The sequence below is a fragment of the Gobio gobio genome, assembly GCF_949357685.1.
Source record: "Gobio gobio genome assembly, chromosome: 6".
In the NCBI taxonomy this organism is placed as follows: domain Eukaryota; kingdom Metazoa; phylum Chordata; class Actinopteri; order Cypriniformes; family Gobionidae; genus Gobio; species Gobio gobio.
In genome coordinates this window covers 16,914,450-16,926,470 of record NC_137102.1, presented here as the reverse complement: position 1 = coordinate 16,926,470, position 12,021 = coordinate 16,914,450, and the positions used below count along the sequence as shown (strand labels likewise).

Below are 12,021 nucleotides of genomic sequence, written 5' to 3'. Positions count from 1 at the left end.
TAATTTATTTACAGTTTTACAGCGTAATACAAAATCTTTAAAATCAGTATGATATTTAGAAGAGGAAAGAGAAAAATCTGCAAGATTAGAAGACTTTTTACAGTTTGCGGCGAGAACCCATCAGATTATCAGTCAAAACTAACGGAAAAGGAAGCTCATTTGATAGGCTAAGGGGGGCGACCTTTCTCTTAATATTCATGAGACGAACCTTCGCCATTGGAAGATTACAACGCAGAGTTAACAACGTTTCATCAATATTCATAAGATAAGACTTCTCTTTTGGAAGATCACCAGACAGCGGCGCACGAGTCCGACTCAATTATCATACAACTTTGCCATGCTAGAAGTCGTAACTCCACTGATGGTGATGGGGGGGTTATAGTTCTGGTAGACCGCGGATAAAGCCAAATTAGAGCTCACAAGTCTCAGTTTTGGCAACTAAGAGCGCACGCTCAAAAAAGGAAACCACGGATGCCAAATATAACGCAAGGTGCGCGCTCTGCTTCGGGTGTTTCTACATCTCAGCTTCATTTAACAGTGTCAGATTTATTTTACAGTTGTTGATTCCAATTTTATACGCGCATTATGGAGTACTGGAGGCAGTGTAGCTTGTGGCTGATCAATTGTAAAGTTTTGCCCCGGAATCATCGGGTCACGGCGGATTCGGCGCAGGTTTTCGATTTGGCCCAAACTCTACGGGATGGGGTGCTTCTGTGCCAATTGCTGAACAATCTCAGACCCAACACCATTAACCTGAAAGAGATCAATCTCAGACCACAGATGTCACAGGTGAGCGCAAACAACAGACAGACTAGTGTTATCTTATTGCTTATATGAATTACCACTTTAATAAACTTTGTATTTTTTATAATGTATTGCAGTTACGGAAACACTAACCTGCTGACTCCTATAGTACATATCTGAAGTATATAGCTCTTTCAGTACATTTGTTTCAAACCTGCATATTATATGTAGCCTACATTTTGACATTTTCATTTAAACCTTTATAGTACTAGCCAGTGCCATAATATTACAAGGGGCCCCAGTGCAAGACTTCTCTTCACAAAAGGCGCAGTGGTAGATGTACACAGCTCTCTTTGTATACTGCATCATTCAGTCAGTCTGAAAAGCTCTCAACAAACTGGGTAAACACTGAGCTAATGAAACATCAATTTTTAAATGTACATCGTGTTTTGGTAGGGACCCAAAAGTCGTCCAGATGAATGTTCTGTCTGATTCACTGCTGTGTGTAAGTACGTGTTTAGGGCTGAGAAGTCTCAGGCAGTCTGCCCAGGGCCAAGCGACTATTCCCAGATGTCCCTGTTTCACTCCAGTGACCTGATAAAATCCAACTTTGATGTGAATGATTTTTAAACTCACAAATCCACCCTTCTGGATTGACGAGACACAGTCAGTCTCCATCAGACAACGGAAAAGGGCAATTTTCAACAACATCCCTTGCTGCATTAGTCAGCGTTCCTGTCACTTATCTGACTCCTGTAGTATGTGTATTTTGATAATTGTGGGTTTTGTGCTCCAAAAACAAGTTAACATTCATTTAAATAATTGAATGGGAACTAATTAAATATTTAAATTAAATTCAGCTGTCATGGCACAGACAAACAAACACTTCCCTCATAGTGAGAAGTTAAAAGCAAACTTATCTATTGTGATCTTCGACTGGAAAGAAAATGCAGAAGCAGAAATACAGTCATTTGCACCTATTAGGCAATAGAGACCGATTGCGATTAGCTGGAAATCTTATTTCCTCATCTACCGAAGGGAAAAGCTGTTAGCCTTAATGATTTCACTAATTTGTCTCTCACAAGGCCACTTTCCACAGAAATTCTCATGTTATCCTGAAATTGCTTTGTCCTGGACACACACACACACACACACTTACACGCACACAACACTATAAAACAATAAAATAAAATAAAAATATTTATAGATATACAGTATATATATATTCAAAATCGTTATATTTTTTTTTTTAACAAAATCTTGTTTTTGTTCTTTTAGTTCCTCTGCCTGAAGAATATCCGTACATTTCTGTCTGCATGCTGTGAAACATTTGGGATGAAGAAGAGCGAATTGTTTGATGCCTTCGATCTCTTCGATGTTCGTGATTTTGGAAAGGTAATTAAAAAATCGAATCTAAAAAAAAGTAGCCAGCTGTAACCAATAATAACTAATATATATTGTGCTGGGCAACTGATTAATCACATCCAAAATAAAAGTTTGTGTTTACATAATTTATGTGTGTGTACTCTGTATAATTATATATATATATATATATATATATATATATATATATATATATATATATATATATATATATATATATATATATATATATATATATATATATATATATATATATATATATATACACACACTTTTTTGATTTTTTGAAGGGGCTCGACATTAACGCTTGTCCGCTTGTTCGGGACAAGTGGATTTTTTGAAGGGGCAAGTGAAAAACAATTTTACTTGCCCGACGGACAAGTATCCTGGTTAAAACGTCAAAACAAAAAATAACTAGGGAATCACCAAAGTGCAATAATGATTCTGCATTCAGTTAGTGTAAGTGGAGATCGATAGTGGATAATAATATAAAACGAACTGATGTTAATAAGGTTGTGCTGTTGAGACTCACGCAGCCTCTCGAGGAGAAAATCGAAAACAAATGAGCGCCGCTCACACACAGAAACTCAGTTAACATACACAGTTAAAATTGTGTAGTTATTATATTTATAACATATGATACAGTTAAGCAACATCACACTAACAAGAGTGTTGTTTTCCTGAATACCATCACGACTGAAAATGACACTGATTTCATACGCCAGTTCCATAAACAATTTAACAGTAAGTCACTTACATTTTATAAGCAATATGGACTGTTTTTGTTCTATTTCAGCAGCGAAAATAGTTCCAAACAAAATCACAGCAGAACCGTAACGAATCTCACAGCAACAGTGTGTGTTCGTGAATGATTCAGCGTTTTAATGAATCGGTTGAATCAAAGATTCAATGGCCTATTCGTAAACGACCGCCAAATTCTTGAATGATTCAGCCGTTTCACTGAATCGACACATGCTGCCACCTACTGGTGGTTTAATTTCATCTTTCCAACATTTCTTATTTGTATATTCAAAAATATTTAAAATAATCTCATAACATTATTTAATGCAGTTGTAATTTTTCAGTGTAAATGATTTCATTTGATAAACAGCCTATAGTGTCTTATTCTAATTTAATTTATTGATCAAATTTAAGAATATAAAAGGAAAGCCGAAGCATACCCTATATTTAATAAGATTATGGAAAAATGCCCTTTATAAAAAGGTACAAATATGACAAATATGCATATTTAAATATGTCAAAGCTGATTAAACACTGGCGAGAATATTGCTTCAGTATAGATTATATTTACAAAAAAAATCCGGACAAGCAAATGTTTTACTCGGACAAGTGAATGACAGATTTGAATGAGCCCTGTATAAGATAAATTATATATATATATATATATATATATATATATATATATATATATATATATATATATATATATATATATATATATATATATATATATATATATATATATATATATATATATATATATATATATATATACTTTAAACAACATGAACAATAAACATATTTAAAGGGATAGTTCACCCAAAAATGAAAATTCTGTCATCATTTACTCACCTTCAAGTTGTTCCAAACCTGTATGAATTTATTTCTTCTGCTGAACACAAAAGAAGATATTTGGAAGAATGTTTGCAACCAAGCAGATCTGGTCACACATTGACTACCATAGTGGGGGAAAAATACTGTGGTAGTCAATGGCTGCCGAGATCTTCTTGGTTACAAACAATCTTCCAAATATCTTCTTTTGTGTTCAGCAGAAGAAAGAAATTCATACAGGTTTGGAACAACTTGAAGGTGAGTAAATGATGACAGAATTTTCATTTTAGGGTGAACTATCCCTTTATTTAATGTATTAATATATTAATTTATATAATGAACATTAGTAATTTGTTTTGATTTTATTTTGAAATCCGAATTAGCTGTGATTCATGCTGACTGAAATGCAGAGACTAAAAAACGTTATTTGCCGAATATGGGTCAGACAGTATGTATTGATAGAGGGGGGAGTGTGATACGGTTGACCAGAGAAATTGAGAATCTAATATACAGTTCTGGGGCCAGTTGCATAAACTAGTCTCACAAGTTAGTCATCATTACATAAAAAGGTAGATTGGTCTAATTTGATGGCAAAAAGTAAGACTGATTACCCCTAACAAACTGCTAGTTAGTCATACTAGTTAACATAATGGCTATATGTACTCTTACTTCTGCAGCATTATGCAGTATCTGTATTATTATATTTCACCATGTCCAAAGAATAATCATAAACATTTTATGAACATTGTTTGCTATCTCTACACCAACATTTCCTTTTATACATTCCCATTTCCCATGCAGTGAACATAGGCTGTGTTCACACTGCAGGGCTTAATGCTCAATTCCGATTTTTTTGAAAAAATGCGATTTTTTTTGCAAGGCCGTTCACATTTCCAATTAAATGCGACCTTTTGTGATCTCCTGTGTGAACGTGAAATGACCCAGAAGTGACCCGCATGCGCAGAAGAGTACTCAACGGTCAACGACGTCACTTGTTGTTTACGGAAGTAGCCAAATATGGGTGTCAGCATTGGAGTTCGTTTAGCTTTATTAAAAATATTTTCGAAAACGGAGCCAGCACCATTACAACCTTCTCATGTTAAGAAGAAAATTAAAAAAGAGGAGGAGAGCAAGGTTTTTGGCCATGGCGTTTTGTGGAGCAGTGGTAGCAACGTCGGTACAGAGAAACGTGTGTGTGCGGAGTCGCAGCCAGGAGTGGTGGGATACTGATGTGAGTGGTTTTACTGATACCGAATTCGTCAGTAACTTCAGAATGACCAGATCCACCTTCAATTATGTTTGCGAGCGCCTTCAACTAACTTTGTCACGGGAAGAGACACGTCTGCGGCGGCCCATAACAGTGCAGAAACGCGTTGGAGTTGGAGTGTATTGGCTAGCAACAGGTGCGTACTTCTTCTTTTATTGGCGGTTAGCAACTATTTATTGTGCATTACCGCCACCACTGGACTGGAGTAAGGAACGGGAGTTACAATGATGACGTTTGTCGCGTATCAACGACGTGCGGGTCGGATACATGTGACCTGGCAGTTCAGACTGAAGACGCATTTCAAAAGATCGGATATGTATCGGATTTGGACTACATACCCAAGTGGCCTGGGTCGCATTTGAAAAGATCGGATCTGTGTCGTTCAGACTGTCATGAAAAGATCAGATACAGGTCGCATAAGGGCAAAAAAATCGGAATTGGGTCGTTTCAGCCTGCAGTGTGAACGCAGCCATAATCTGTTTAATATTTCTCAGAAAATCTAGCTGTCTTCATGTATTCACAGACACTTGCTGATGTGGTCTGGCCTCTGAAGGTGACCTGTAATAAATAGCTACTAGGGATGCCACAATTCTCAATATAATATTGAACCATTCGGTACGGCATTCACGGTTCAATACGCGCTTGTGAATTGCTTTTTTTTCGGTTTCGCATTTAATTAATTATTTTTCTACAAATTCTATCATTTGCCTCCACCCCAATATACTGAACAACGCGACATACATTCACATCACACGTTAGTGGTAGAGTTATACGCACGGAATACTATAGTTATTCACAATCTCGAAAGTTCATTATTTGCATGCGTTTTAAAGCCTTGCCGGTTTCATTCGTGTGCGCGGTTTTAACATGCGGTTTTCAGAGCGCGCGCACTAAAAGCCTGTCAAACACGTGATTACTGGACTAAGTATTCGTCTTACTGCGCTAATACTGTCAAATACACACAAGGTTAACATAAACACAGTCGGTTATGTCTAAAGTGAAAGTAAAATCCAATCGTGTCTGTATATTAGATGCACGCAGGTCTTAAATTGACAACAGGGCAGTGAACACGCGATCCTTAAAGGGACAGTTCACCTCTAAAATGATGTCATTATTTACTCACTCTAATATTGTTCCAAACCTGTATTCATTTCTCAATGACTGAATTTTCATTTTTGAGTGAAATATGCCTTTAATGTTAATACAACAACAAAAGACAAAGAGAAAATCACTCACTGCTCTTGACTGAAAAACTAATACAGTAGCTAAGAATCAATGTATATTTTATAGTGAAGTCTATGTAGTTTTATTTTTACATTCATTCATTCAATTTCATACTTAAATGCTGCTGTACAGCCCTGAGCTGGCAGTGTAAATCTTTATATATATTTATTATATATTATCCAATACTAGGAATGTGTAGGTTTTTTTAAGTAAAGTTTTAAGCTTAAGTAAGGTTTTTCAATTCTTTTAAGTAAAATAAAGAAAGAGTATTGCAATAAAAAAATAGTCTTTTTTCTCCTTAACCTCTTGCTGTTCCTGTCGCCTAAGAATAGAATAACAAAAAATGTATGTAACAAGCCATCAGAACCGAACCGAACCGAAAACCGTGGTTATAAACCGAGGTATGTTTTGAACCGTGGACTAACTGTATTGTTGCATCCCTAATAGCTACATTTATTTCCTTGACCTTCCTGTACAACCTGTTGTACAACCTCTTTGTGAATGTTTAGATTTTCTTTGTCTGGCAATGTAAAACAATAATTCCCTGAGCCACAGGGGTAAACCAAAATCCAGTAGCTTCCTCTTGGCATTTCTCCTCCTAGCAAGCACAGTGGCTAAAGGTCCGGCCTCATGTGGGGTTAAACATAAAGTGGCGCATCCTTTGTGCTGTGAGGGACAGCGCTGGTCTCACAGAGGAGTTCAGCTATTGTTTGACATCTGCAGCCATGCAGAAGCATTAGCACAGCCCTGTAGGGCTGGACTACAGCTGGGAGAGCACTCCTGAAAGAACTGACTAATGCAGGGAACAGAAAAGCCATGCAAACACCCCCAGTTTTTAAAAGCTTCTAGCTAAGGGCATGTGTGTATGTTAATGGAGCTGAGGAGTGTCATTTGTTCAGCATATAATGTATCTGGTTGTTTTGTGCAGTTATGCAAGATGAATGGTGAATAGCAGAATAAGATGGAAGTGGTTAGTATGGTTAGTAACTAATAGTAGCGATGCTGAATTTTTCTGTAGCATGAAACTTTAAATGAGGTGGCCATTTGATAGAGGACCTCAGTCATCCCCCATCATCACAGATCCCAGGACTATTTATTTGATCTCTGAAGATAGCTATTATAAAAAATAAAGTCTATGTATTTTTCCACTATATATTCGGCTACTTTTGGCTAAGGTAATTGTGACTTTATATCTCCCAACTGCGATGTTATCTCTTGCAATTGCAAGCTTTATTTCTTGCAATGTGATTTCTATATGTTTATATCTAAATATTTATATATTTTTTATTTTCATATACACTGTAAAAAATGTATAATCTTCCCAACTCAAAATTTTCTAGTGACTGGTCACATCTACATTTTTCAATTGGCCAAATTTAATTTCTGTGAATTGTTTTTATCAATTGTGGCAACAGCCTGTTAACATGGGCTCAATTAGAACCAACATTAAAGGTCCCCTTCCTCGTGATCCCATTGTTCAAACTTTAGTTAGTGTGTAATGTTGCTGTTAGAGCATAAATAATACCTGTAAAATTATAAAGCTCAAAGTTCAATGCCAAGCGAGATATTTTATTTAACAGAAGTTCCCTTTCAAAGCCTACAGCGAACGGCTGGCTTGGACTACATCCTGGTACTTCCTTCTTTAATTACGTCAGTAGAACAGTAGAACAGACTAACCTCCGCCCACAAAGAAACGCGAAAAAGGGGGCGCGGTCTTGTTGCTGTCCCACGTGGAGAAGTGGACGGTCGCGTGGAGAAAAGGAACTGTTGCGTTGAGTGTGTTTATCGCCATGTCATCGAGACGCTGTTATTTTCATCCAGGAGTCAAATCACCTTTGTTTGGCTTTCCCAGGGACGCTGTAGAGATTATTGAACGCATACATCTCTCCGTTAAAAGGCTTGACCTTTCCAACGTGCGCTAAGCTGCTGTCAAATCACAACACAGGAACCGCTGGCACGTGCGCTAAGCTGTGGTCGAATCACAACACGGTAAGCGCTGGCACAATCAGAACTCGTTACGTATTTCTGAAGGAGGGACTTCATAGAACAAGTAACTCATCAGGCCGTTTTTAGGACAGTGGAAACAGCGGTATACGGATAAGTAAATTGTGTGAAAAATACTGTTTTTTTACTCGCGAAACATGAACACATGCAGTGTTGCCACAGTTACTTTGAAAAAGTAACTTAGTTACTTTACAGATTACTTGATTTTAAAAGTAACTAAGTTACTTTACAGATTACTTGATTTTAAAAGTAACTAAGTTAGATTACAAGTTACTTTATTAGTTACATTCATCAGTTGCCGACAACACCTCTGCAGCCTCAACATAAAAATGACAACCGTTTTTGCCAACACTAAACATAAAACATGTTACACTACACTAAACATAAAACACTAAACATAAAACCCTAAACATGTTAATGAAAAGGTACAAATTACTTTGTGTTCTTATTAAATACATTCATGAAAAACAATTTATATTTATTTTTTAATATATATTTATATATGAATGTAAATAATTATATGGGCCTACACAAATAATATAAAATTACAAGATTTATATTGTATTGTAAACGTAATGTGCAGCTCTGTAAAGGGACAACAAATATATGATTGATACGTGAGAACAATATATTTTTTGATAATCTTTAAGTGCACAAAACTATGAAAATATATGAAACGCTTCAAAACAGAGCGGCAACAAAGCGCTTATGCGCATCCCGGGTGCAGAATGATGCGCTTAAAGCAACATGGAATCAGTGTGCGCAGTGCAGCGCGAGTGCACATTGAAAAGTTCACGGCATAAAGAGAAGATGAGCGTTGAGCCCACAAATCCTAGTCTACTATGTAGCCTATATCGGTCCAAACATTCACTGATTATTTGTTTCTTCACAGTTTTTAATTCTGGTTATTGTGCGTGTGATGCTAATTAATAGTCCTTGTGTTGTCACCTGAGTAGCGAGCACAACATCTTTCAGAAAACCGCTATATAAACTCCAGGAAGATAAATTATTTTATCAACACATCAAGTATTATAACGGGAATATATCATATGGAGTGAGCTTTACCGTGCTGCTGACTGGAACCGAACGCGACGCGCAGTTTGAATGCTGAACAGAGAATGATTGAGCTACAGCGGAGGAAAGACATTCAGCTATGGAATGGCTTTAGATGACTTTGTAGGCTACTAGCAAATAATAATATACTAATAATGATTGCTGAAGGATAATGTGACAATATATATTTCTGATGATTATTTAAATATCACGACATGCCTAATCTGAGCAAGTGTCTGCCTGTCTTGAGTTTTGTCGACAGACGGAGGCGGCCGCCTCATAATTCTCTATGCAGGAAAAACCCTGTGAGACTAAACAAGAAAGCAAAAATATATATTTTTACTAAGGAGAATGACAAAAAAAAGTAACTCACAGTGACTTGGATAAGTTACTTTAATCTGATTACTGGTTTGGAAATAGTAACGCGTTAGATTACTCGTTACTGGAAAAAGTGGTCAAATTAGAGTAACGCGTTACTAATGGCATCACTGAACACATGTTATATTGCACACTGTAAACACAACCAAAGCTTCAAAAAACCACGAAGAACGAGACCTTTAATGGCAAAGTTTCTTTGCATCACTTCTGGCAAATGACAGAACAGAAGTTACTTCATTATATAATGAGGATGAGACGAATGAATGGATGAATAAGAAAATCGAGCTTGACGTGTTTGATATTAAAAGGCAATAACTTAAGCCCTGAAAGAGGCCGACTCCAAATGCAATCTCCGGCACCGTGTTCAAAGGTCGCATGCCGCATATATCACACAAATGACTTAATTTACTTATTACCTATCATTTTAGACATATAAGACATGAGGAAAATAAAACTATTGCCCTTAGAGTAAACGAGAACACGAAACCAATGAATGCATGAACTCGTGATTCTACAAAATGTCTTTTAAACTTCATACCGGGTCATAAAGCAAAACTCTTTAGAATAATTTCAGTGCTAAATACTCACCAACGTCTTGTGAGATGAATATCTCTATTCTCTTGGGAATGTCTGTTTCGGTCTTCAGCACCTGCTGGTTCGGCTCCGCTCGCACTGCCGCTCTCGCGCATCCGAGTTTAAATCTCCACACGAACGGTTTTCTTCAAGCGCATTTTGCGCATGCGTATACCGTTTTTCGGACGTAGGACTTGTTCAGCCAACATGGATTTTTCACTTCGACTTCATAGATTGACTGAGCACAATTAAATATGTTCGGTGAATATACAATTTTAATTTTGAGTTAGGACCTTAAAGGGTAACTAAACCCTAAACCAACTTTTTTTAGTTAATGATCTGTAATACTGGGGCTTTATTAATGCTGTTCATTGATTCGAGTAAATGTTTTGACATTTGAGTATAAAGTGTTTTAATTCTATAAAATATGGTGTAAAACCGCCAAAGTGCTGCCCTCTTAAGGTTGAACGGTGGCTACTGCAGTTGAATTTTCCTATTGGACGTTGTGGTACATGGTGACGTAGGATGGTTCTTCCAACGGCTCACTATCCGCGCCCCTAGCACGAGCTCACCACGTCCTCAGAAATGTTTCCCCCAATCACAAGATGAGAACGGCTTCACTCCAGTATGAACTATCATATTACATGAAGTAGAAACATTATGAATGAAACTGACTTGACACTTGCTTTAACATTGAATTGAAGAAAATGCGGTTAAATAATGCAGTTGTCAGTACACGTCAGGCTTTTCTTGCGATATTATTGCCGCCCGTCATGTGTACAGATAATTTTCATACATGAGACGCGCTTTCAAACCCTGACACGCAAGTGGTTGCCGCGGACGCAGATAGATTAGGTCAGTTCTCTTGCGCGGCTGCTTCACTTGCATCGTCTGCATCGGAAGTTAACGCAGTTTGAGCCAGCGGCTCGCATTGATAAGGCTCCGGGTTTGTGTCTACAGACAATTCACCCTCCTCCACTTCAGGTGAAGGTAGGAGAAATGACCGCTCTGTTGCAAAGCTGGCGTCACTCTAGTCATTCTCCATCTTTGCGACTCGCGAGTCTGACAGCTGTCAATCAATCCGTCACTGCGGGTCTCAGGTGCACGCCCTCCGTTCAGCCCCGCCCTCGGTTCATCCCCTCTGTCTCCGCTGGGCTCTGCCCACTTTTCCAGCATTTTTCAAAATTTGCCAGTGGGTGGAGTTAAGCTCTGAGCAGGGGTTTAGTTACCCTTTAAGCTATGATTAGTACAATGCATCTTTTTGCATGGGGATAATTATTTGGAAGTCATTTATTGGGCCAATATGTAATGATCTATTGTCACAATTTTTCCCAAACATTTTTTTTTACAGTGTACAGGTGCTAGTCATATAATTAGAATATCATCAAAAAGTTAATTTATTTCACTAATTCCATTCAAAAAGTGAAACTTGTATATTATATTCATTCATTACATACAGACTGATACATTTCAAATGTTTATTTATTTTCATTTTGATGATTATTACTGACAACTAAGGAAAATCCCAAATTCAGTATCTCAGAAAATTTGAATATTACTTAAGACCAATACAAAGAAAGGATTTTTAGAAATCTTGGCCAACTGAAAAGTATGAACATGAAAAGCATGAGCATGTACAGCACTCAATACTTAGTTGGGGCTCTGAATTACTGCAGCAATGCGGCGTGGCATGGAGTCGATCAGTCTGTGGCACTGCTCAGGTGTTATGAGAGCCCAGGTTGCTCTGATAGTGGCCTTCAGCTCTTCTGCATTGTTGAGTCTGGCATATCGCATCTTCCTCTTCACAATACCCCATCGATTTT

General features: G+C 37.4%; 1 protein-coding gene across 1 annotated transcript in view; it reads left to right on the top strand.

Moving 5' to 3' along the window:
* Nucleotides 1-585: 585 nt before the first annotated feature.
* vav3b (vav 3 guanine nucleotide exchange factor b) overlaps nucleotides 586-12,021 on the top strand; it is a gene marked incomplete at its 5' end in the record, with an annotated part of 71,912 nt that continues 60,476 nt past the window's right edge. Inside the window, 2 exons of the mRNA XM_079818540.1 lie at nucleotides 586-789; nucleotides 2,023-2,139. Of these exons, the coding sequence (XP_079674666.1) occupies nucleotides 586-789; nucleotides 2,023-2,139 (321 nt within the window). The remainder of the gene's footprint in view (nucleotides 790-2,022; nucleotides 2,140-12,021) is intronic.